General features: G+C 39.8%; 2 protein-coding genes across 4 annotated transcripts; both read right to left on the minus strand.

Annotated features, from left to right (window-relative positions):
• Nucleotides 1-4215: 4215 nt before the first annotated feature.
• On the minus strand, nt 4216-6585 carry LOC124397871 (protein ABHD15). Its single transcript, XM_046867727.1, has 2 exons — nt 5441-6585; nt 4216-5020 (listed from the first exon to the last, which is right to left on the minus strand). The coding sequence occupies exons 1-2, from the start codon at nt 6334-6336 to the stop codon at nt 4366-4368; spliced, it is 1551 nt and encodes a 516-aa protein (XP_046723683.1). The 5' UTR covers nt 6337-6585; the 3' UTR covers nt 4216-4365.
• Nucleotides 6586-9612: 3027 nt separating this feature from the next.
• Nucleotides 9613-27918, minus strand: coro6 (coronin 6). Of its 3 annotated transcripts, XM_046868690.1 has the most exons (11): nt 27622-27914; nt 22024-22223; nt 16166-16288; nt 14014-14143; nt 13747-13925; nt 13117-13236; nt 12677-12781; nt 12446-12591; nt 11760-11817; nt 10609-10836; nt 9613-10337 (listed from the first exon to the last, which is right to left on the minus strand). In XM_046868690.1, exons 2-11 carry the CDS (start codon nt 22219-22221, stop codon nt 10215-10217), a joined length of 1410 nt encoding a protein of 469 aa, XP_046724646.1. In that variant the 5' UTR covers nt 22222-22223; nt 27622-27914; the 3' UTR covers nt 9613-10214. The 3 variants fall into 3 exon arrangements, with proteins under 3 accessions (XP_046724646.1, XP_046724645.1, XP_046724644.1); XM_046868689.1 differs by having other exon boundaries at nt 10196-10836; nt 27645-27918; XM_046868688.1 differs by having other exon boundaries at nt 10196-10836; nt 27622-27917.
• Nucleotides 27919-27979: the final 61 nt, after the last annotated feature.

Genomic DNA, 27979 nt, shown 5'->3' on the forward strand with positions numbered 1-27979 from the left:
ATATGAGGACACAGGATTGGATGTATATGAGGGCGGTTTTAGTTTCGTTGTGGTTTCATGGCCTGTAACTGATGGTACTGGAACTAAACTATCAGATAGAAATAGATAGAGCAGTGTAAACGCTGAAGTTGTTTATGTTCGATGCGGTGTGTTTGTGAGACAGAAAGTACAGCCTGGGTTTTTAAATCATCTCCTTGATTCCAGGTTATTTGCATTTCGATTGATCAGAGGATGTCACAGTCTGCGTATCTTCTCAATGAGAACCTTTTGCAGTAACGCAGAGCGGTTTGGTGATCTGAGACGATCGTTTTTAACACTAAGGTTTTTAGGGCTCACAGGAAGCTGACAGGAGACAGAAGGAAAGGGAAGTCGTCGATTACACGGGAAGCCAGTGAGGATTTTTATTTTCGAAAGAGGTTCGTTTTCCGCTTGAATCTCCCTTCGTGGAAGTTTTGTTTCCCTATTAATGCTGTGCTGTGGATAAAATCGTGAACAGCGCCGGTTGTTTTTAAAACGTTGAACACTAAAGAATCGCTTCGTTTCTCCCGTGCTGATCATCAGGGTTTGGGAGAATCGCACGGCTCGGCACGGAACGGCTCAGGTTTTTAAAAACGGAGAGGATGTGGAAGATATTGCCGTTAGTCAAAGCCAGTAAGTAACCTCAGTTATATAATAAAATCATGGTGAGGTTGTAGCTTAGTGGTTGAAGCATTTGGACTTGGACACACCAAGCTGCCACTCCTGGGGCCCCTGAGCAAGGCCCTCAACCCTATAGCTGCTCTGTTGTATGAATGAGACAAATGGAAGTCCCAAGGTGTGTGGCAAATGCCATAAATGTACAAAACTACAAGCAAACTACAAATTTTTATTATTATTTTTATTTTTAGAACCTTGCTGGTAAAACAGCATTAATCCGGCCATGTCGTTGGCTGTTTAACGGATAAAGACCTAAATGCGGAACTGTACGGCCGAGAAAATGAATATTTTCAGTTGAACTAAATTGAATTTTATTATTTGAAATTTAGGTGTGTGTGTGTGTGTGTGTGTCATCCGTCCATGTGAATATAGGAAGGATAGAAAATATCCGATTATTGTCATTTGATTTCTATTCAAAATGCCAAAGTTAGCTCAGATCCCAACTATGCAAACAGGAGGTTTCTAGCAGCTGCAAAATGATCACAATGTGCTGGTGTTTCCTCTCTGTGACCTGTGGCATGTTCTCCTCTGCCCCTCTCCCGACTCAGAGTCAGGGCAGTATATATGATATATATTGAGGGGGGGGACGTCTCTGTCAGGCAGGTTGGATTAGCGTGTTTGTCACGTGACTACGTGCCGCTACGATGCTCTGGTCCCCATCACACTCATCCCAGATCCAGGCATCTCGCGTCCTCACCTCGCGATCTCCCCTCAACCGCCACATTTCTTATTACGTGTACAAATAAATGATGAAGGCAAAATAACATCAGAAAGCAAATATGGAAAATAGTTTGGAGGCAAACATTAAGCGGGATGTATAGAGGAAGTTTGTGTATATTGTACAAATAGAAAGTGTTTAAAAAAATCTATTAATCTATGACACCTGAGAATTTAAAGCTAGATTATAAAAAATTAGCTGCTTGAATGCGAAAAAACAAACTAAACTTATATTTCGAGCGAGATACCAGGAGGAAACCTGAATAGAAAAAAAAAACACCATCATTCGCATTTTCTGCACATCGTCGCTTTGCGTTTTTTTTTTTTTTTTTTTGCTCTTTCTCATTTTGTCAATGCGAACAGAGACATAAGTGAAGCTCACGTCATCATATCATGCAAGGACATTCGCTTCGTGCTCCAAAAAAAATGAGTAATGATTCCGGGTTTTCCGTCTGCATCCCAGACGCCGAACAGTTCGCTTTGTGCTCATTATACACCTGTTGTTGTACCGAATGTGTTCTCAAGGCATCACTGCGCATATATATATATATATATATATATATATATATAGAGAGCTGACTGAGCCGTTGCAATTTCAGGCCAAATTTGGGGCCTGAAAAAAAAAAAAAAGTAATGCTAACATGCCAAAATCACTTCACGACCTCATAAAAGGATCAGGAGATCAACCATAGACCCCAAGCGCTTATTACACCTGGACACTGGGTTCAGGTTCATCCCAGGACACAGGACAGGACAGAGGTGCGCCCTCATGTGGAAGTGTGACTCTCATGCATCACATCGCAGCCCCTCGTCATCCCCGTGTTTTAATGATCCTTTATAAAAGTGTGAAAACGAGGGAACGGGGCAGCACCAAAAGTCAAGTGGGTTCCGTCTGTACAGTTACAGTGTGTTCACCAGTATTCCTTCCAATTATCGATTTTCTTTTTTTCTGCTTCAACATTACCATAACTATATATATATATATATATATATATATATATATATATATATATATATATATATATATATATATATATATAAAATATAATGTGTATTAAAATGTATAGATTGTGAAAAGCTGAACGTCAAAGATTATAACGAGAAAACGTATGGCTATTCAGAATAAGAAAAATAAAATCCAATTACAATGTAAACAGGAAAAAATTCTGAAAACTGTACTGGAGACAAATGTAATGTTTTGTTTGTAATTACTCCTCTTGTTGGCAGAGGGCTACTGGATAAAAAAAAAAAATCATCTGTAATAAAGTAATTTTAATATACACCAGGGGTCTGATGTACTTCTCTGCAGATGTGTGAGGATTAGAAGGTGATTTTGACTAATAAACACACACAAAAAATGGAAATCAAGTGTGAAAAAATCCTACAAGATGATTTAAAGTGAATTATTACATCCTGTTTTATTTCAAGCTTTACATTGTTTATTATATTGGCAGATAAAGTAAATAGTTTAATGTTGGGGGGTGCTATAGATCAAGTCCTATTTTAAGCTTAAAATTAGTTTTAAAATGTCTAAAAATAGGTTTAGTGCTCATTCATATAGTCAGTTTATTGTAATTTTATAATAAATAATTCTGTGTACATTTATCTACGATATTTGTAGAGTCCAGTGTGTGTATATTGTGTTTTTCTTCCAGAAGCAGATTTTGCACTGTTGAATGTGGTAAAAGTGAGGATCTCTTAAAGAATTAGTGCAAATGAACTTATTTAGAACAGGAGCAGAAATAAGTTTTTAAATCAAGAAACTCTTCATCATGTACTGCATCGCTCCCCGACCTTTTTCCCATCATGGACCAGTTTCACGCGAGACCATTTTTCCACAGACCGGAAGGAAGAGGTTTGATGGCATGATTTTTTTCTTTTTTTGTATTAATTCATTTCTAATGAAAATGTAACAACATAATGCAGAATCAGAGGGAGCTTTATTATTGACTCAGAAAAATTGAGACAGAAACAGGTGCTGGGACTTGGAATAGGCAGATGTATTTAATATAAAAAATAAGAAAATTATCAAAAAAAAATAATCAAATATTAAAAAAAAAATAATCCTTGCAGTCTATAAAATGGAAATAAAAAGTAAAAAAAAAAAAAATTCTCTCTTACCTAATATCTTAATATAGGCGAGTGATGTAGGAACTGATGATTTCTAGTCAGGAATTTAAGACTGTTGATGGAAATAAAATAAAATAAAAACAAATCATTGTTTATATCTTCACTCTTACCCAGGTTTAGGTCAAACCGTGTCCTTCTTCTTGTCCTTGTCCTTTTCCATCTCTGGTATCAATCCCACCAGTGTAAACAATAAAGAAGTAAAAGTAGTGTAGTTTTTTCATCTATCTGTATTACTGCTTTCCATTTGGGGAGATTTTTACTGTAACTTCACTACGTTTCAAAGTAAATATTTGTTGGTCTTTTTTACTCTACATTTTGCGAAATCAATCGTTCCTTTTTATTTATCTGTAGATAAAAACCTAACTGGTCAAAAACGCAGCAGTCCACCAATCAGGATCGAGCTTGTGCTCTGTTTTAAACTTGATTGGTGCTTGGTGTATCTACTGATCACCAACATACAGTTCAGCATCAGTTCAACTAACAATGTTTTTTTTTTTGTTGTTTTTTAAGTAGATGAAAAGAAGGTTTTGTTCTCATTATAAATGTAATATATATCAATCAGTGTTTGACTGATCAGAGTGCTGAGAGTTTGCTTGATTAAGTAGAGTTTGTGACAAAAATTATATTTATCTGTAATAAATCATAGTACTATGGATACATTTGCCTCCTAAAGTACATTTGAAGGTAAAAACTTTTGTACTTTTACTCGAGTGAAAGTTTAAAGGGACAGCTTTTTTTCTCACTGGCATCATATTTTACAGTGTGTCTCCACTTCAACACAACTACATGGTTTGTGTACTTCATCCAGCACTGATTCCTATATCATCGGGTGTATGATCTGTTCCAAGTGAAGGTCTCTTGCTCTTCAAACGTGACTGAGCGCGAGTGAGATGAAAATTGTGTCTGTAAACCCAGGACAGACTTTTCTCTCCGCAGCATGGTTGATCTCCTCCTCCTTTGTGTCATGGCACCTGGTTTTTGCCTCAACCTGTAGGCGATTTCCCATCCACCAAATCTGTCCATTAAGCAATTGTTTTCCTCCACTTTGAAAAACTCTGTGACAACCTGGAAATATTCCAGCACTGCGTCATGGCTCCAGGAGGCACTGCTTCGATTCTCCTCCTGCAAGAATCCACAATGGCTTCCCTGGGATGTCAGGGCCAAAAAGAAATATGGGCTGTTCTGGAAGATGGACACGGGTAAGGCGGAGGCTGGAGGTAGTAAAGGATCATCAGAGCTGCACAAGCAAAGCACCGGAACAGCGACCTCATCAGCATCTCTCAAGGGTTCGTTACGTTCCCAGTAACCAGCCCAGTCGGTCTGTACAGATCTAAGGTTCAGGTCTTGCTCCAGTGTCTCCTTCTGACCTGGGTCTCTCAATCTGACTGAACAGAACATCAACTTCTCCATGTCTTGCAGGGAACGACAGCTGAAGATTTTCTCAGTATCCATTACTGAACTTAAAGCAGTTGCATACCTGTTTACAGAAGGAGAGTTGCTGGAACATTTCTTGACAAATGTAAGAAAAATCATTTTCTACATATTTTGGGCTCAGATTTTGGTAATTATACTTATTCGTATCTCTGAAACTAGTAAAAATGACTTAAAAACCAACAACAAAGAAAACACGTGAAGAAGATTCTCGAAAGATTTTGTCAGTGGTGGCAAATCAACGGGTTTGAGAAAGTCGTATCGAGCTCCTGGGAGTTTTTCTCAGTCACTTTTCTCGAATCATTCTTAATATTTGCAAACCAGGAAGTGCATTTCTCAAAACAATTGGTACAAACAGCACATTGGATTAGCTGTAAAAGCCTGTATGATAAGATGAATTGATGGTTATATCTACCATTAAGTCACACTGGTTTTGTAAATAAGCAAAATTCTGATGATAAATTACCTGCTGACTTGTTGCTTGAGGTAAACCAGTGCTGCTTCATGGTATAGTTTTGGCAAAGACGTCTCGAAGAACAGTTGTCCATCAAACACGGGTGATATACAAGCAGCTGCTACTAGGAAGGAGGATGAGCCACACTCTCCGAGATAAGACAGCAGCAGGCCAGAGCCAGAACCTTCACTGACCGCAAACAGATCTGAAGATGGATGGTGACACCGAATGTATAGAATTGCCTGCACCAGATCAGATGGATCCCCAAACTCCTGGTAACGCGGCGTGGTAAGTGGGCATCCCCCATGGCCACGGCGATGGAATATCACAGGGTAGAAACCCTGCTGCAGAGCCAAGTGACACAAGCTCAGCAAATTGTTTGTGATCTTTCCCAAAGCGTTAGGAATCAAAATTATAATGGGTGGAGTTTCTCCTGGATAGTTTTCCGTCCTAGCCTGAGTGTTCGGGTCTTTCAGCCTTACAGCCCAATCGAGGGCTATGATTCCACCATCTTGTATTAGTAAATGATCCCTGGTGAAGGTTATTCCGCAGTGTCTTAACGCCTCTTCCTCAATTGGCCATATAAAATTGAAGAAAATTTGAAAATGAGGATCTGCTTTCGGCCACCTCGCCAGAGGAGCACAAGCTAAAGTTCTACAGTTCTGAACGATGTAGTTTGCGAGGGCAGTCGGTTTGTAGATCAGCTTGATTTTTGACGCCTGGTTCGCGGTGGCGTGCAAAACACTGGGGTGTGAGAGATTCAATATCGAGCAGATTACTTTCCACATACGGCAAGCTAGCTGCCTCGTTCCTTCCTCTACAAGACGGCAAATCCACTGTGATCGAAAAAGCATAGCGGTCGCGAACAGGAAGGTAGACGGCAGCAGGCAGAGGAAGAAGTCCCACATGGCCGAGTTTTAGCTTTAGGACCACAAGGAGTCCAGCAGAACTCAAGCACAGTTCAAGTCCATGCAGTCCCCAGGAGGCGTTTGTGGAGAAACGAGATGCTCCCACCTCTTTGTAAAATTTGTCTCCATCTTGTTCACTGATCGAACAAGATACTTGTAGACGAAAGAAAAAAAAACTTGTCTTGATCACTTGACAGCGTTCATTCTTCCTTGTTCCAGAGCTGAAATATACGTGAACGATACACAGAGCTTGAGCAGGTCAAGGACCTGAAGGGCACTGCATCTGTTTAACCTTTGGACCTTGTCTGTTTGTTTATGTAACCAGAAGGTATTGTGAACTCGTGAAACAGATACGGACAAATTCTTTTCTTTTCATTTCAGTGGGCAGCAGAGGGAAATATGCAACTGTCAAAAAAAAGATCAGGTCAAAAAAGAAACATGTAATTGTTTGAATGTGCAGCTGGGGATGGTTCCACACGAACGGTCTAAAGGTTCATGAAGTTTCTGAGCAACCTAAAAAGAATGCGGAGGATGAACTTGGACTGTAATTAATATCAACAGTCTACTACAATGGCTCGGGATTACAGGTTGCATTTAATCGCTGCATTCAATGTCGGAACTGTAATGAATGGTCATTTGATGCCACCCAGATGAGGATGAGGTTCCCTTTTGAGTCTGGTTCTTCTCAAAGTTTCTTCCTCATGCAATCTTTTTTCTTACCACAGAAGCCACTGGCTCTCTTATTATGGATAAACGTGCAATTATAAGGAACAAATGTATAGGCACTAAACTTTTACACTCGTATACAACATTATATACTCTTCATCTCGCTAAACCTGCTTTGAGACGATGTCCGTCGCTTTACAGATGAAAATAAATTGAATTGAATAATTAGATCATATTAATCTCATGTTCATCCGTTATGTGTCCCACACATTTCACTTTTTTAACTGTTTTTTTTTTTTTTTAAAAGCATTAAGGTAATATATTTTTCTGGAAAAAAAAAAGTTTGTAGAATCTCCATTTTTGTTATTGAAGAAACTCCTCACTATGGACACGCCAGTAATATGATACAACTTTTAAATTATATATATATATATATATATATATATATATATATATATATAATATATAAAAACTGTAAAGATGGAGGTACATAATTGTATAGGACAGTATTGGGATGCATTTGAACTACGAGACCCAAACCTGTTCCAGCATGACAATGCCCCTGTGCACAAAGCCAGCAGATCTGCTTTACATGGGTTGGAGTGGAAGATCTCCTGATTTAGAGCTTTGACCTCAACACTGTTGAACACCAGTACCTGATATTACTAACACAATAAACACACATCTCCCCAATTCCAGTGGAACATCTTCCCAGAAGAGTGGAGGTTATTATAACGGTAACCAAACCAAATGGGTCAGGTGTAGACAAACTTGTGTGTGTGTCTGCGTGTGTGTGTCTGCGTGTGTGTGTCTGCGTGTGTGTGTCTGCGCAAGAACAACCAGATGAAACTTTTTTTTTTTTTTTTACAAAAAGATGTTTTTATTGATTCTCACAAATCCTTTATAGAACACACAAAACTCAACTTTATGTTCTTTGGTTTTAATATTGCTCGTTTTCTTTTCTAAAAGAATATTTACATTACGAGAGCCACATGAGATCTTTCATGTTGGTCAGATATGAAGAAGTGTGAGTGTGGGGGCTAAAAAAAAAATGGAAGGGCCAGTTTTTTAAGCACATCACTGTTAGAGCCACGGTGAGAAAACCTCTAGGTATAATACAGCTCCAATCGATGTTTCTGATTGTGGTGTAGGCGTACTGATACTTTGTAAATGATAAGCATAGAGAGACTTATACGAGGGGCGTTCAAGTCAAACCGGGACTTTTGAGTTTAGAAATTAAAAAGTAAAAGTAAATCGTGGGAACTGCATCTATTTTTCAACATGCTCTCCTGCTACATTTAATTAACGCCTACATTGATTCGGCTTAAAAGATCCGTCAGTACGCCTGAACCATCCTACAGCCTGCTTCACATCATCATCAGGGAACCACCACGGCCGAGATCGTCACTGAAGGAACGTTTACGCCGTTCAAATGTCTTACTGCGCCTTCGTTTGCAAAAAACTTCATCAGCACACACTGTTCCATGCACTAACACTTTTGTCTGCCATGTTGATTAAACGATCTTTGGACCGGCCCGTGACATCAGAATCAAAACCAGAATCAGGTTTATTGGTCAAGTGTGTTGACATACACAAGGCATTTGTTTCCAGCTGTTAGTGACTCTCAAAGTACAGACATAAATAAATCTGTACATTCAGCTTGGACTACACGAGACAAGAACAGACCATGTGAAACAATGAGACATGTGCGTCACCTATCTGTAATAGGACACACTAGCATCTTACTGCTGCGAGTAGCATCCATTTTTATACCTGTAACATTAAAAATCCCGGTTTGACTTGAACACCGGTCATATTAATTACCAGGTTTACAGGTTATATAATCAATTAAATCAAGATTCATTCAATTTAATAATTTTTTTATAGCAAATTTAACTTCAATTTTGGTCATAACTCTCTCCTGTCACATGACAGTTTTGAAACAACTGTTTTGAGAGCAAAATCTAGCATGTAATGCTGTTTTCATACCGTGGTTCTCACAGATATTGTGCCAGGTTGAATTAGACTATTGTGATTATATCTTGCATAAATATAAACTCGTCAGCCAGCTATATTTATGTACACCTGCTCATTCATGCAATATTCCAACGACCCAATCATGTTGCAGCAGACATCAGACATCTCAAGCCCAGTGACTTTGACCATGGAGTAATTGTTGGGATCAGTTTGAGTATTTCAGAAACTACTGATCTCCTCGGATTTTCATTCATACTACCGTCTCTAGGGTTTACACAATGAAAAATTATGGATTTGAAAGCGGTCAGAGGAAAATATGCAAATTAGTTAAAGCTTACAATAACTACTCATGGTAAGCTGGAAAATACATTATCTGGACAAAGGTCTTGAGATACCAGACTTTTCCTGCCATATGTGGTTCCCCAAACTGTTAGCACAAAAAAGTAGGCACACAATTGTATATGACGTCTTTAGACCCAGGTTTTGGAGACCCAAACCTGTTCCAGCATGACATTCCTCCATGAAGATATGCTTCACATGGGTTGGAGTGGAAGATCTGCTATAGAGCTCTACAACCATATTGAACATCATTGGGATGAACTGGAATGCTGACTGCACCCCAGGCCTCCTCACCTCACCTACAACAGTACATAATTTTACTAACACCCTTGTGGCACCACACTCCAAAATCTAGTGGAACATCTTCCCAGAAGGTTGGAGGGTTTAATGACAAAATGTGGAATGGGATGTTTTCCACAACCGTATCCATATAGAGTATCTCAATACGTCAAAACACGAGGAGAAGTTTCTATTGGGTTCCCACAGAAATCAGGCTTTTGGGGTACAGACTCACTTAAACTGGACTGGTGATGTTCTTCCGATGTATCTGCCCCATTATTATGCACCTGTCAAATGATTGGCTGATTGGATAATTGCATGGTATGAAGGTGGTTCATATTAAGATGGCTGCTAAGTGTATACCATTTTGATTCAAGTTGGCTTTAGGTTGCCAAGTTGTGCAATAATGATCCTTTTATATTCTACATTTGGGAAAGATGTAAGGCGTTAGTAAAAGCATTTTAACTGGCACTCATAGCCTCGTTATCTGAAATTGTTTAGCCATGAATGCACTTGGGTGGATGTTGTGGTAACAGGGAATATGTGTGTGCATATAGAAAGGGGTTAGGGTGGTTGGGCAGTGTGTGTAGAGGCGTAACTGTGCTTTACTGCATCATTCAGACTGTGCCGTTGGAGTACTTGGAGAGCTTATTCTCTAAATCACAGATTCGCTTTTCTTGAGAGAGAACTGCAGCCTTCAGACTCTGAATCTCCTCTATTAGCTTTTCCAACAACTGAGGCTAGCAAGGAAAATACAGGAGGAACAAGAGTAGAAAAAAGGGGTGTGAAGTAACAGTCGATGGAAGAAAGAAAGAGGGGAAAAAGAACAAGGGGTTAGGGCAGAGGGACAAGAACAGAATGGGAAAAAAAACATTTAGAAGGCAGGAAACATGAAATGGAAAGCAAGGTACAGGGTAAAAAGCTCTGAAGGAATTGAATTTGAATGGTGTAACAGGGTGAAGAGGTGATGAAGGGAATGGAATACGAGTGAGAGGTGAACAGTGTACTCACTGGCAAGCTGCTTCCATCGACGGCCGACATGCTCCTGCGAGGCGCAGCCCTGGTGTCCAAAACATTCTTCTTAGCCACCTTCAGCTCTCTGCTTTTTGGGGGAATGTAGCCATCCCTCAGGGAGACTAGGAGGGGGTCTTCATCGCGCCCCTCCAGCCACTCTTCAGGCTCCAGTGCAGGATCTGGACCTGCCGTGTCTGGATAGAGGTCATCCTGGAACAGATCTGACTGGAGAGGACAAAAGAAAAATCATTAGGATTTTCCTAGAGCTCGACTTTCATGTGTTGTTAAAAAAAAAAAACGCTGTTTATATGGTTACACTGTTTGTTTGGCAAATCATACAACCCCAATTCCTAAAAAGTTGGAAAAAGATGGGAAAATCTTATAACTCCATATTCTATTCACAATAAAACAAAAAACATATAAAATATTTAAACTGGGAATATATACACCTTTGTATTATTTTTTTTTAAGGTCGTTTTGAATTTTAATGACTGCAACATGTCTCAAAAAAGTTGGGACAGGGCCATGTTTACCCCTGCGTAGCATCATGTCTTCTGTCTGTATAAAACTGGGAACTGGGTGAGATAGTTGCTGAAGTTTTGGGGAAGAAGGTTGTCCCATATGTGTCTGGTACAGGATTCTAGCTGCTCAACAGTTCTGCGTGTTCTTTGTTGTATTTTTCGTTTTGTGAAGCGCCAAGAGTTTTCAAACGGTAAAAGGTCTAGACTGAAGGCAGGCCAGTTCAGCACCTGGACTCTTCTCCTACAAAGTCATGCTATTGTTTAAGATGCAGTATTGCTCAAATATGCAAGGACTTCTCTGAAATTTTCTGAATGGAAGTTTTGTTGCTCTAAAACCTGTATAGACTGTTCAGCATCGATGGAGCCTTTTCATGTGCAAGCTGCCCATTCCACAATCACTTAGTTTTTCCAGACTTTTGTTGCCCTGTCCCAACTTTTTTGAGACATGTTGCAGCCATAATTTTCTCCGTAAAATAATAGAAATAGAAATGCTTTTTATATTTCTATTGTGAATTTTAAAAAATGGGTTTATGAGATTTGCAAATCACTGAATTCTGGTTTTTTTTTACATTTTACACCGTGTTTCAACTTTTTTGTATTTGGGGCAGTATTCGCTTAAATACTTACCTTTCTAGGGACTGTCATCATGATGGGCTCACACTTCCTCTCATGAAGCTTGTACAATCTGAACACACAGAATCGAAAATGCTAAAGCCTCATCGCGAACGTATCTGATGTTAATCCAAAAAGCCAATCGTGTGGCAGCAGTGCTTTGCCCAAAATCGTGGGGAATAAAGAAAACTGTGATCTCACTGACTGTGGCATGCTTGTGACAGTGTGAGTATTTCAGAAACGGTCGATCCTGTGAGCTGTGTACACACCACAGTCTCTGGAATTTGCAAAGAATGGTGTAGAAAACAAAAAACATTTAATGAACGGTTGATGCTGGTAAGAAGAGAACTGTGGGATCAGCTCGAGCTGACTGAATGGGTACAGAAGCTCAAATAACCACCCTATGCAACCGTGTTGAGCAGAAAAGCATCTCAGAATGCAAAACATGTGAAACACCGAGTCGGACGAGCTTCAGCAGCAAGAGTAAAAATCAGGTTCCGCTCCTGTCAGACGAGCAGCAATCTGAGGCTACAGTGGGTACAGGCTCCTCCAAACTGGGTTAAAAATGATCTTGATTGGCTGATTGGATAATCACATGTAAAAACAGGTGTACCTAATAAAGTGACAGGTGTGTGCAGATGCCCAGACAAGCCCCACACTAACATCCAATCCTTTGTGTACATACTCCAGCTCAAGCTCACCTGGCAATCTCACACTTGCTAACATCAACCCCTCTCTTAGGCATGAAACCCATGCCTCGCTGTGGCTCCTTGCTACTGTATGTGCTGAGGTAGTGCACATAGGGTGGCTCGTCTGTGATCTCGAAATAGCGAATGCTGCTGTCCCCCTGGAGGCAAACACAAGTGAGACCTCTTATACTGGACACTGCTGGGATTGAAATGGTGCTTGATGGGAATAACTGCTGCACATACCTTACCACATAGATATACCAGGCTGGTGTCCGAATCATAAAATGGCAATAAGACCCCATTACTTGTGTCCAGCTCCAAAAGTGCAATGGGTTCCTCGAAGTTTGTCTGCAGTTCACAAATAAAAATTCATTCTATGCATTTCGAAACACGGTTTGGACAGAAAACCCGAGAAATGCTGTATGTGTACTTGCTATAACAGCGGAATCAATGCACCGATGTAGACTCTCATCCATGCTTAATGATTATCTTATTTCTGTTACTATTAGAATTTAAGAATCATTTCACCACATGGAATGAGAGACTGCCGTTGTAATGGTCTCATTTACACACTAGTCCACACTCGTCTATGACACATTAGCTGTGCGTCTTCCATCTATGCAATGTTTCACGGTGTGTATATGATTTCAGGAGGAGAAAGAAAGTGCGAAGTGTCTTCTTACCGGGTCCCAGAGACCAAGCTCCCTTTGACTCATTCTGGTAAAGCCTGTAGTGAAGATGTTACCCTCTTTGGTGAAGATGGCTCTCATGGGCCTGATGCCTTCATGTGGTGCCAGTCTCTCCTGCAAGCACAAAGAAAGGATTCTTTAACTCAAATCTTTGCTTCCTATAATTTTTTCTATACAACCTGTGAGACTTGGGATTCGTTTTACTTGTTATGCTTCCTGATAATGATTGTGATCAGTGGGAGGGTCACAATAGAAATAAACGTATTTATTTACATTTTATAACATACTAGAATCTTCTCAAAAAGAGGCATGGACTACTCTGGGAATGCAAACAAATCAGACATCATACACACAATTCATCAGATCTGCAAAAGAAATATTGAACATCTAGTTTGGGTCCCATGTGGAATGTGAAAAGCAGTGTAAGGCACCGTCTGACAATGACACTTTCCACTCTCTCTGTCTTAATGAGAATTAAAACACTGATCTAAATTTTTTAATTGGGTTGCTATAACACACTCCCTTATAACTAGGTCATGATCCCAAAGAGGCAGCAGCTGGATCATTTTTTAACAATGTGCTTTCTTGCTTTTAACTTTGCTTCCTTGTTTCCGTTATACTCACAGCCACCACCTCTCTCTTGCGAGGGTCGCAAACACGAACACGGCGGTCTTTGCAAGTTGTACAAAACAGGCTTCCGTTGTGGTTCCAGCTGACGTTGTAGATGAGGTCTGGGTGATCGTCCATCGAGATCAAAGCCTCTCCGGTGCCCACATTCCAGATTATGATCAGATTGTCACTGCCTGTCACACATAATTAAGAACATGTATCAGAACTCAGATGCTGACATCTGCAGGTGAAAACTGAGCATAGCAAGTTGAGATCGCACACCTGCAGTGAGAAGGACGTTGCGGGCAGTGGGGTGCCAGCTGACGATGCCCACGCGCTTGGAGTGGCCCTCCAGCACCACAATGGGCTCACTGATGGGACGTGTTGGAGTGTGGTCTGGGATCTGCCATACCTGTGTGGAAAAAAATGACAGCAATGATTTACAGTAGGGATGTTCATCTCCATAACTGAGGCTGATGAGATTCACATCTGGATGTGAAGCAGCTACCAATGCAATACGAGTCAGCTCTTTTACGACGCAATTACACAATGCGATTCAAGGCAATATGATGCCATGAAAAGAATATGATGGTTTGCAATTCAATGTGGTACAGATAGTTCACTTTTATTTCTTTCGTTCAGGCAGCAAATCATAAATTCACTTAAGTGTCTTCTGACTTCTAACACCTTCACAAACACGCCTTCGTAGTGCAAAAAAACCAAAAAGATTAACCAAACCCAAACTTTATTTTCCTGTTGTGTCTCCAGGAAGACGCAGCTCTACCTCTGCCATGTTAATCTGTGATCTATGTGACTCTCAGGACACGCCTCGGTTTCTGTAGTGTGAGAACGCGCTCGAGAAACAGTTTAGCGAAGAGAAATCAATCTACATATCAAATATTGGTCAGAAATTATTAGTCGCTTTCGAAAAAATTGAAAGTGTAGTGCATCTACTAATAATTCTTTATGAATGAATCGGGTTTTTTTACAGATGCAAATATGTTCAAAACGATTGCAATACAAACTTGTATCCGATGCACGCTTTTTTAAACCGATGCATCACATTGTTAACTTTTGTGCCGATGCACAGATGCGAATCGATTAGTCACTAAACAGATCAGCACTTTTTTTTTTTTTTTACTGTATTTAATTAGCACCACTGAAAGAAAAAAAAAAACTACGTTCTATAAACCTATGTAGACCTCATCTTATCATAATCCGACCACTTGGCCAGATCATGAGATCAGGGAAACAGCATAGCACAAAATAATCAAGGTCAGTGTAGGGCTAATTATGAGGGAAGTATGTGATCTAGGCTCAGCTGAAAATAAACATGTGTTACATGAGAGTCTGCTTGTAATAAGACTACAGAGCTTTTTATGAAGCCAGAGCTGCTTTTAGGTTCTGTGAAAAAGTCTTCTAAATATAAAGTCGCAAAGATACCTTCAAATATTTTTTTCACATATAAACCCCTCCTCAAAATATATTGGCTAAAGATTTTCTGGAGTTCCTCTGGAGACTTTGACTTGAAGAGGACGTGGCTCAGTGGATAAGGCTCTAGGTTACTGATCGGAGGGTTGGGGGTTTGTGCTCCGGTGGCCCTCAACAAGGCCCTTAACCATCTCTGCTCCAGGGGGATGTATCATTGCTGACCCTGAGCTCTGAGCTCAACATCTCTCTGATATATGAAGAAAGAATTTCACTGTTCTGAAAAATAAAGCACCTCTCTTTCTATTTTTTTTGCAGGAAATCCTTCTTTTTATATGCAATATGTTCCTTACTGACCTACCAGTATTGTTCTTTTTTTATTGTGTTTTAATGACACAATACAGTAAATGTAGGTAAGAGGAAGCTCAGTGGTTAAGATATTGGACATCTACATCAGAAGGCTGTGAGTTCAAATCCCAGCACTACCAAGCTGGGCCCTTGAGTACGGCCCTTAACCCTTAAATGCTTTGTTGTATAAATGAGCAGTTTATTATAAATTCTTCTTGATTAAGAGCATCTGCTAAAATCCATAAATCTTTCACTATTACAAAGATTTTAGTACGATACATCGGTTCTATAATGTTAACATAGTCCCTGATATTCCAGAAATGCCATGTCAGTGTTCTTGAAGTATGAACACACCCTCACTATATGACAGCTGAAGTGAGTTTTTGGCACCAGACGTGACCGTGTTACAGCATGACGGAACCGACATTCCTCCGTACTTACATGTAATGTGCTGCTACGAGGAAAAAAAAACGGAAAAAGTATGGATAATAATCAGAAAGTCATCAGGGAAACACATTATATAAACAGCCATTTACTTTCCAAACGTATCTTCAAAGTAGGAAAAACAATAGAATGCTTTTGCAACAGATTAATGAAGTATGAATGCGATGGATAAAGAATATGTGAGTATGTAGATGAAAGAGGGATGAATATTTACCATGGCAGTGGTATCTTCAGAGCCACTTGCCAAGATGTTGTCATTGTGGGGACACCAGTCAATGTCCAGGACGGGCCCTGAGTGTCCCACCACCAGGGGATAATTCTTGTCCACACGTCCCACCTACGATGTGTAACACAAACCAAACGTTAACTGACAGCATTTCCGAGTTCCGAGTATCTCCAGAACATCTTTATAATCTTTGTAAGCTGGTCACTAATTAATAATTAATTAATTATTGCCACAGATTTTGAAGCACAGAAATGTCTAAAACGTCTTTGGAAAGTACAGTTTCCTTTCAAAAGGTGCAGACTTCTTCAAGCATGACGATGTTCCTGTGCACAAAGTAAGATCCATTAGGATATGATTTGAGTCCTGACCAAACCCCCACTGAACATCTCTGGGAAGAATTGGAACATCAGTGCATGATCTACCGCAAACCCAGACTGTCACGCTCCAAAATTTTGGTGGAAAGCCTTCCCAGAGGAATGGCGTTTAATAGCAAAAAAAAAAAAAAAAAAAAAAGAAAAAGGAGACAAGTACATATTGGTGTGATGGTCAAATGTCTACAAACCTTTGTCCACAAAGTTCATATCAACCTGCAAAAACTAAGGGTTCTTTTAATTCTTTAAGAATAGCTCAATAAAGTTTTGTTTGTATAGGGCGGGGGTCGGCAACCCGCGGCTCTAGAGCCGCATGCGGCTCTTAAGCGCCGCCCTAGTGGCTCCTGGAGCTTTTCAAAAAAAAAAAATAATAATATAATATTATTTCAGTACGATATAAATTAATAAACATTCTTAACGTTTTTCAACGTTGTAAAAATGTGTATAATAAATATTTAATTTCAACATTTCTGTCAACGAAGATTTACGTCAAAAAAAAACTGCGAAACACGTTTCTGTCAGATCGCCGTGATGCTGAAAAACAAACAAACAAACCGGCGGGTGTGTCATGGGCCATGGATCCCAAGGGGAAAAAGAGAAAGATAGCTGAGGAGAACAGAGGATTCAACAGTTCTTGGACCGAATCATTTGCTTTCATTGCCAATGCGGAAGGATTGCCTGCATGTTTGCTTTGTAATGAGAAGTTGTCAAATAACAAAAAGAGTAATGTGGAAAGACATTTCCAGGGAAAGCATGCTACATTTGCAGCCAAGTACCCAGTTGGGAGTGAGAGAAAAAGTGCGATTGCATTACTTCTGGAAAAATTAGAGGAGCGCAAAGATAAATTTAAGAAGTGGATTGCATCTCCAAACTCCACTACTGCTGCTAGTTTTGTTGCAACCCGGGAGATAATAAAGCGTGGGAAATCGTTCACAGATGGTGACTACATGAAGGATTCATTCATTAAAATTTCAGAGCACCTATTTTCAGACTTCAAAAACAGAAAAAACAGAGTAGTCACGTGGTGCGTCATTCTCTCCAGGATGCGCTGCAGGGAAAATAAACATTTAATCATGAATGCTCACTATGTATTTGTAGCCTACTTATCATTTTGATACTAAGGGGGTAATATAGACGCTTACATTACCTTCATTATAAGGCTTATATAAGGCGTTTAATTTTTTGCGGCTCCAGACAGATTTATTTTTTTTTTTTTGGTCAATATGGCTCTTTCAACATTTTGGGTTGCCGACCCCTGGTATAGGGGTTTCACAATGGACATTGTCAGAAAAAGATTTAAAAGCTTTACAGAAGGTCAAAACTTTATGAAGTTGGAATATATAACCTACAAGTTTGTTCCTTATTAGTTTATCCCTAATGAGTGACATACATACATACATACATACATACATACATACATACATACATACATACATACATACATTAAGGCAAATCCAGTTTGGGTACCAAAGACAACTACAACTTTATTTTCTCTATTTTTATATATTTATATTTTCTCGCTGCTATTTGGGGTTATTATGATTATATTTAATAATAATAAGTATTTCATTCATTACCATTTTATGGGATGATGGAGGACAAGTGCAGCTTGGAAATTCACCCCTCTAAGCCTACTTTATTGCAACCATGCACCTTGGACCTATTCTGGAAAAATAATCACTGTCACACATTATTTGATGTAATGCACTGCCTCACTTCACAAACCCTGCACAAGCCGTATAGTTAATGTCTTTACACTTTTTTATTATTATATCTTTTCTAGTTTTTCATATTTTTATAGCACCAGCACACGATGGCAAATTCTTTGTACATGCAGCCGATAAATGATTCTTCTGATTCTGATGATAAGAACAAAGAGAACAAAAACTACTAAAATAAACAACAAAATAAAGACAGACAAGAATAAACAGGAAAATGAGCATACATTATGAACCGAACATTTTCTTAGGATTTCCTGTCAGTGTCCTCGAGCTGACAACAGAGTCCTTAAATGTACTGCCATCTTTCATTTTCTTGTGTTGCGGTATGGGGAAACAGAGCGTTAGCTGAAGTAGCTTGAATGTACATTCAAAATCAAAATGCATTGTGGGTATAAACGAGTAAACAAATGTAGGGAATGTTGTTGAGTCGTTCACTCAGAATTCGAACTCTACAAAATGGCCGACACTCGATACAGTCCACTATACAGGAGATAGTGAGCGCTTTTAGACACAACATTGGTTTTACTCAGGAAGCCTATAAAATTCCTGAGTGTTTCTTGGCTGCTAGAATCACATTTTACATGAAAACAATTTGTTTGGGGAAACAATTTAACGTTAGGTTAAAGTAAGCGACTAAAACATTTGTCTTAAATTCGTGAGATTTGTAATTTTAAGCATAAACCTGAATAAAAAAGCCTTTAGTGAAAAAGTCTTATGTGTAAATTGTTTGGCAAACGGCACACACACACGCACACGCTTTCTTTCAGCAAATTTCACACTAGCACCTAGCATTAGTTTAAACTAGCATTCCATTCAATTCAAAGACATACATGAAATGAGATGGTAAGATATATATAACTTCTGTTTCTTGAATTCTGCACAAACCTGTAGCGATTTTAAGTCTATTACAAGTTTCATTTACGAAGCATGACAAACAATACAAACTACATATACATACAAAGCCTCAATGTATCAAGTACTGGTCAAAAACACAAATACACAGAAACCACATTTAAAAAAAGCAAAATGCATTGCATCACTTGTCAAAGGTTTGGACAATCCTGAAGACGCAGGCTACTGAACAACATACTTTTGAAAAAAAAAAGTTATTTATTAATACAAGTGAAGATATTGAAAAATAATTTACTATAATAATATATTTAAAGGTATATTTATACAAATGCTTCGAATGGTTAAAAGGGCTGGAGAGAGTCATTTGTTTGTGATCAGTGATCAGGCTGGTTGCATTGAAGGTGTTTGATTTCACTTCGTCAAAGAGACCTTTGTTCATACTACGCTTTAATAAAAGCATAGAGGAAAAGAAAGACGAGATTTTTTTTCCCATTATTTACGGGTATTTTTTATTTTTTTTTTGTCATCACATTGAAGTGCCGCTATTGTAAATCGGTCAAGGAGACTGATTTAATTTATATTTTAAACGTTGGGATACCAGTGCTGGGGTGGTAGATGGGGTGGCAATTTGTTTTCTTAGGGTAGCAGTTGCCACTCTGTGCCACCCCCTGGAAACCCCCAGGTCTTTTCACGAGTTTGCTTATTAATCTAGAGCTCTGTTTTCAGTGTCAGTTTTAGAGTCTGATAAATTTAAACATCTAATTTTCCATTTTTCATACCCAGGGTCTAGCTCAGGTTTGATTACGCCCCTAAAATAAAACTGTGCTAATTCAAATGATTCCAGGTGAGTTTCTGTATGTGAGTGAGTTTCTTTCCTGGGCTTCTTGCTTCCCCGGTGTGTATTTATAACCCTGTGACGAGGCGATGAAAAGGCAGTTTTGATTCTGACCTTTCTGGAACTGGGCCGGGTGAGAAAGCAGGCAGGGTATTTATAGGTTGTCTGTTAAGCTGTTTGCTGCTACATGCTCATGTGTCTGTGTAATGAGTCTGCATACTGCATTCCCCGAAAACAAGGAGAACTGTATTTATATTTTGATAATACCCTTAATGATGGTCCGATATGGACACAAGGCTGCGATCACAAAATAGACAGCGTCCATATAAGGGGTGGTAGGGCAGTTTTCTAAAAGCACACTCTGTTATACTGATCTACCCCCTGACCCCCGTTTGCTTACAGATTTCACAGCAAAATAACCAGTTGGTGTTAACAGGTGAGAGATTTGTGTGGGACAGTAATAGTTCAGGCTCCAGATTACACCTGGAGAAGCATGGATTGCAGCAGTTAGCAACAATTTTGAGGTTGCTAATCACTTCTCAGGACTGATTCATTATTCACTACCAGGTGACAATGATAGCTGGCACCAGAGGAAAATGGCACACAATTTTTCCAGCTGACATAAACAGCAGCAATACTGGGGGGAGGGGTTTCCCTCGTTAGCATTCTGCCCATGCTTCCTGATTTAAAAAAAAAAAGGATTCCACATGAGGTACGTCCTCCTTCTTTAAGACAGCAATATCTTCAGAAGCTTGTTTAGAGACACTCCCCCTCCTCCTCCTGAATTTCTGAATGGTTTGACCTCTCTAAACTCTTTGCTCACAAGAATATTTTTCTCCGATTGCTTTGGCTTTTTTTTTTCTGATTTGCTCACCTATACATATCAATGAAATCATGTCCATCAAAACATACACAAGAGACCAGCAAACTGTCTTCTGAAAACGGTTCCTTGGAGGTACCTCTATGATTGACTGTGTTCCATTCAGGCAAAAAGGATTGAATTAAAATTTGTGTTTTTCAGATGATCCCAAGCAACACGTCACAGGTTTTCCAGGTAAATGAGACTCCCTTTTGGTCTTAACACCACTGAATATATACACAACCGTAACTCTCACATTACTCTCTCGTAAAATGTCCCAATCCACATTTAGATCCACTTTTGATTCGATTTTGGAAGCCACTCGAGTCACTTCAGACTTCAGATGATCACAGACATTTGGCCATAGAGATCTCATGGAATACATGCAGCAAACAAATGCAATAAGCTCCTGGTGACAAGACATTTCATCTTGACAAGAACCAATCAATCCAAAGTCTAATCCCCACATTGGTTCCTCTCAAGGTTTCTTCCTCATAACATCTAAGGGAGTTTTTCCTTGCCACAGTCCCCCCAGGCTGCTCATCAGGGATAAATACACAACCTTTCCTTTAATCCTTAAAGTTTTGTAGAGCTGCTTTGAGACAATGGCCATTGTGAAAAGATATAGAAATAAATTTGAAATTTGAAAGATCGCCTTTCAAGCAACTAATAAGCCACTCCTGATTGTTTGGCTGGAAGATGTTACAACATAGACATTAAAGTGTGATGAGATGATAAGATATTACAGCTGGTCCCCGACTTACGACATGGCCTAGCCTACCCAGGAGTCTTAAAGAATGCAGATCAGTATGGGGTAGTGTACTGTAATTTATTCATAATTAAACACATTCCAGTACATAATGAAGCAAAACGGCAATTTACAGGATTGTACTGTAAACACGCTACAGTATGTATGTATGTGGCAGCAGGCACATGGACGAGCACAGGAAGATTTGCCGCTACATTTGCCTGCCACGCAAAAATTCAAATATTTGTAACAATTTTGTCGTATCTCTATCGTCATCATAAGATTAACATATCGTCATCAACAATTTCTCTACTTTACTTTTCTCTATACAGTTTTTTGATTAAGTTAAGGCTGTGCACATTCTTGAAACGGAAGGTCGTAAGCTCAAATCTTAGCACCACGGCCCAGCATGGCCTTTACCCTCAACTGCCTGTACTCCACTACTTCTTATTATTCTTACCTTTGAAAGGGGCAAAACCAAAAATGCTCCTCCTCCACTGGACTCCACAATAACTGCCAGGAACTTCGGGTTGACCGCACAGAACGAGCTGTCCCATGTCACCTTGGAAACCCGAATGTCATCGTAGCTCTGCTCGGCTTTCGCAGGTTGACCAAAAACATGCCGGAACTTACTCTGGCGCACAATACTGCGACTCATCACTAGGAGAGAGAAAAAAAGAAAATGTACGGTCAATGGAGCCGAACGTTTGTCTTCATGGAGGTCCGTCAGCCATTACTTATATATACACACACCGTTTAGGCATAATATTATGACTGATGAAGTGAACAACACTGATTATCTCTTCATGATGGCACCTGTTAATGGGTGGATGTATTTATTAGGCAGCAGATAAACATTTTGTCCTCAAAGTTGATGTTAGAAGCAAAAAAAAAGGGGCGTAAGGATTTGAGCGAGTTTGACTAATTGTGACGTCTAGACGTCTGGGTCAGAGCATCTGCAAAACTGCAGCTCTTGTGGGATATTCCTGGTTTGCAGTGGTCAGAATCTATTAAAAGTGCTCGAAGGAAGGAACAGTGGTGAACCGGCGACAGGGTCTCGCGTGGCCAAGGCTCACTGATGCACGTGGGGCACGAAGGCTGGTCCGTGTGGTCCGAGCCAACAGACGAATTACTGTAACTCACACTGCTTAAGAAGTCGATGGGTCACAACTGTTTTGGAAGCAAAAGGGGACCAACACGATATTAGGCAGGTGATCATATTGGTATGCCTGGTTGGTGTATATAACATCAGTGAACAAGCAAGAGAAATGTTTCTTTGTATTTCTGATGTCCATATCACATCCATTTTTGACCTATTATTACAACAAAAGTAATACATTGCCTTCATAATTTTCCTGCAAGATAATAAAGCTTAATGATTGCCTATGTACGAAACAGCAAACCGATATTCCCTGACACTGCATCTTCGAGTAATCAATGCTCGGGTAACACCATGCAGCCTTTAAAAGACCCTTGATACCCAACAGGAACATCTGAACAGCCTGGTATATCTGACGAGAACCCCATAATGGTTACATTTGGTCCAACCTCACATGGAGAACCCATCATGCTACCATGATAATCTTCAGAAAGATCATGTGAATGCTGAAAAAATATATATAATATCTAGATTTTAATATTTCTGCCCTGAATATCTGCATTCATGGCATTTGGTAGATCTTACCAGAACAACTTACATTGATCTCATTCATGCAACTAGGCAGCTATGAGGTTAAGGGTCTTGCTCAGGGGAATAAGAGGGGCAGCTTGGTGTGGCTGGGATTCGAAATCACCCCTTTGCCTTAAACACTATGTTGCCACTACCCCACGAGTTACAACCAATAAGACCTAAGGAGGATAGTGCAAATCCAGGTAACCTGATAACCTGCCTGTATGTACAGTACACTGTGGGAATGGAAACGACTCTGAAAAACACCTGTAAGACTAACCAACATACACTTCAGGTTTGAAAATGATGTATGAGTTGTTATCAAAAGGTTTCCAGACGAGTTCTGTTTACAAGAAAGCACTTTACGTATCTGTTGATCACACACTATCACTTTCAAAAACAGTCCCCTTGCACAGCAATACAGTGCCTCCAGAATTCCTGCCACTTCTGGAATGTGTCCTGAAAGTCTTCTTTTCAAAGCATGTGAAGCACTTTCTGCGATTCACGCTGGATCTCCGCACTGGTGTCAAAACAGCGACCTTTGAGCTGGAGCTTCATCTTCAGGAAGAGAGCAAAGACTGTTCCATATGGCACACCGACAATAGCAGCAATGTTGTGGACTGTTCCACAAGTTGCTGAACGGTTTTGTTAAAGGTCTTCCTGATCTCTCGTCTTCTTCTGCTCTTAAAGCGTGCTTTCCGCTCAAAACACCTCGAACAATTCGAGCTTCTGCATATGCCAAACGTGTATCAAAACGCCTCTGTGGCAGATTTGCCGGGTTTCACGCAGTAACTGGCGGTCCACAATGAATGATTGGTGATTGGTATGATCGGTGGTAACACACCGTACCTGACTGGTAACACACGTGGTGAGAAATAGCACAGTTGCCCAGATCCTGATGTAGACAGAACGGTGTCTTTTGGCATACTGTTTTATGAAGGTTGGTGCTTCCTGTGACTGTGCATGCTGTTGGCATGTTACAAAACTAGTCTCGCACCTTTTCAAATTTAAAAAGCGCAAGTTCATTTGTATGGTGTTTTATAGTCGCAGATGTATATTCACGTTTTCACTTTGGAGCTTTATATTCACTATACTTTTGGAGCTTTATTTAGTGTTTGAAAAAATAGCACGAGAAGCCCCAGCGCGAGAAAAATAACTGGCTGGTGGTGATATTTAGACGTTATAAACCAAACCTCCTGGATCCTGAAGCTCATCTGTAAACACACGGGTTATTAATGTAAATGTTTCTCTTAAGGGAAAAGAAGAGCGAGACGAAAATGTGCATGGACAGTCAATACATTAGAAGTCATTTATTTTTCACCATCTTGAACTATTTTATTAAACAGCACACTGTTAAATCTCATATGGAAAGGCAGGGCACAAGAGTGTAAACGCTCTGCTTTCTGTATTAGGATGAAATCAGCGCTATTACAGTAAGGAATTGTAGAGGTTAAATATCAATCAGACAAGGTCATCAAGTAATGGTATAGCTACAGGACAAGAACTATAAAACCAGAAATTACAGGTCAAGGCCCGAAATTGAACGAGGACACAAAGCAGAAAGACTTTACGCAACAGGAAATGTGCCGAGTGCTGAACACGCAACGTAAATGTATAACTATTTTCTCAAAATCTCAAAAAACAAACACTTTTTTCTTGATAATCGTATAAAACGAAAAGAAAGAAAGGTCTTTGAAAGCACAGTGGAATTCTCTTTCCATATCCCAGTAATTTTAGGAAGCTGGGGTCAGCACGCAGGGGTCAGCCATGATACGGCACCCCTGGAGCACAGAGGGTTAAGGGCCTTGCTCAAGGGCCCAAAGTATCATCTTAGCGATACCAGGAGGGCTTGAACCCCCTACAATCCCATCAGTAACCCAGACCCTTAAGCCCTGAGAAACCGTAGTATGCAAGTGCATACAGACTCCAAAAATCAATCATCCTGAGTAGCATCCGATGCGCATTTAGAGGAGAGCTAGCGTGAAGGCTAGTCATCCTCGGTCTGAAATCTTGTTCGGTTTCAAAAAGAAGCCTCTGCATTTTGAAAGAACTCGAACCTTTTGGCATTATAAAGCTGTGCAGATTTAAAGCAGACTCTCAGACATGTTTTGATTTGTACCTTCTGAGTGAGAAACCTATTACTTTTGCAAACTGAGGCATTTATATGTAAAAAATAAATAAATTAATAAATATGTAAAGGACAAATTGTAGGTTTATAATGCATATTATATTGTATTGTCAGGTATTTTGTCCCAAAACGAAAACACTACAGGGGTATTTTATCTGGTTCTGCAATGAAAAGGAAGTCAAGAAACTTTAGATTAATACAACGATTTTGCCTTATTCTATTTGCCTTTATGCTTTATTATTTATCCAGAGTCGAATGCTTTTTCGCTTTGCCGCATGTCCTGTCTGTCCTGCTCTCATTTATTTCACTCTATCCTGTGTCAGATTTTGAATATAAGAAAATCTCTATCCTGCTCCGTCTCTTTCCACGCTGGACATATCAAAATTGAAACACAGCCACGTAACTCCACCTCACCTCAGACTTTTCCCAAAGTCTTTTTTCCAGCTTGCTCTGTGTATCACGGATGAATACAATGCGCATGTTTGCCAGCCGACATTCGCTTTAGAACATCCACCAGCAGCAAGTAGAGAGAAATCAGGCCACAGCATGCAGCGAGTGGATTTGGGACATGAGCAAATATTTGTGCGAAAAAGGACAAGAGCTTGTCAGCTATCGCACATGAGCAGTGCATTTTCCATCTTCAATCCCTTCCTTCGTTCTCTCCTTCATTTACTCTTTTATCTGCTTTATCTATCCATCACTGGTGCATCTTCCTGTGGCTCTTCAAAACAATTACAAAATGATTAAATACACTTAATATTTATGGGATTTTTTATTATCTTTCCCAAATGTTAGAGGTCCTTAACTATTCCCAACCAGATCCTAGCGTTCCGGACTTCCTCAACCATGATTAGACAACGAAAACCTTAAAATTGTTACTCCAGTTACACTACTGTTCCTGACAGAAATTCCAGTTCTTCAATATTCTTTGTTTTTATGTATAAAGATATTTCACTAAGCCTCTGAACTTTTCAGTGCGACTCTACAAGAGGGCAGTGTATACTTTTGTGTTTTGCTGTTGTCTGGTTGTCACACGACTCTGTTGACCTGTCACGTTATTCTTGGAAGCTACACAAGACAGATGGCAATACTTACAATATCGCTAACAAATCCGCACCCTCTGCGAGCTTCACGTGGGACCGGTAACGAACAGGATGAATCTCCTGAGTTTACAGATACAATTTGATGTAAGACAAGAGTAAAGAGAAGTATGAGGAAAGCTCATCCAAACAGAAAACAGAAGCTCCTCCGAAACTCAAACTGCCACAAAGTCCCTAGAGTAAAAATCTTATTTATTTATAACAATGTATTGAAAGTTTTCTTCACAATGTGTTTATCAAATGACCCTTTTATACATTTGAATGGATTCTTAAGCAGGAATCAATTAAACGACTTGACACTTTACTATTCAATAGAGCATCCAATAACTAGCTATCATTATTCGATTCAGTTTTATTTGCATAGTAAATAAAAATATCATAGTTGGGTGAGGAATTTAACATGATAAAGCGCAATGATAAAGAAATAATCAGTGCTGAAAACATTTCACTGCATTCCTCGTTTATATCCCAACAATATGTCAAATATTTTAACCATATAATTAAATAAAATGAATAGTGTCGAATGTCCATGATGACAAATTGAGACTACAAAGACTACTGTTAAGACTACAAAAAAGAAGAATAAAATAGAAAATAAATCAATACCCTATGACCATTTTCTGGGGGGGTTTAAAGCTCGTCTCGGGACTGAATCGCTTCACGCGACTCGACTCACTTGCACAGGAATCGACTCAGGAAAGTGAGTCCAGACACCAGAGCAAGTGACATGGCCACTGTCCTAATATAGTCATTCTGAACTGCCTCATGCCCCCTATGCTGCAGCTATCACCCCCTCCTGCCCCCACCAGCTTATCACATGGGGTCAGTACAAAATAGACACGCTAAGGAAGTGCCACACAATAATACGCCCTCTACCCCTCATTCCCCAACTGCCCCTACCCTTCCTCCCCCCTCTTACACCTGGCAATTCGCCATAAATATATGCATGTCCCTAAAGCACCCCCACCCCAATCACACACACACCCCCGTGAAACTCTGCGCGCGACAGCCCGAAAAGAAGTGCGCAAGCGCAAGGAGCGCAGTCTCACGCGCAAAACCGTGACGGTGCGGTATAAATCAAGAAATAACAGCGGCTCTTTATAATAATTATAATAATAATAATAATAATAATAAATTCTTCAGTAAGAAAATCTTCCCCACCTCTGTATTAGTGTTCTGTTCACCTGCTTTGGTTTGTCAAATGCTCCTTTTTCTTAGTTTCTGCTGATTTGGTCAACAAATATGAAACTTTTCCGTCTTTTTATTTAATTCCAGGTAAAAAAATAAAAGTTTATAAAGTTGATGAAAAAACCAAAGTCAACTCGGTGTGCTGGTCTCCAGGCTTCCGGTGAGAGAAAAGAGAGAAACAGATATGGGGTGCCTGGAGAGTGGGATAGGCGATGGTGGGAGGGAGAGAGAGGGAGGGAATGGAAATGAGGCTACGTTGAGGCTATTTTCGAAGCGTGTTCATCTCCCGCGACGGTAAAGTCACGTGCCATGCAGATCACGTGACATGCGT

This window comes from Silurus meridionalis, chromosome 15, assembly GCF_014805685.1.
Source record: "Silurus meridionalis isolate SWU-2019-XX chromosome 15, ASM1480568v1, whole genome shotgun sequence".
In the NCBI taxonomy this organism is placed as follows: domain Eukaryota; kingdom Metazoa; phylum Chordata; class Actinopteri; order Siluriformes; family Siluridae; genus Silurus; species Silurus meridionalis.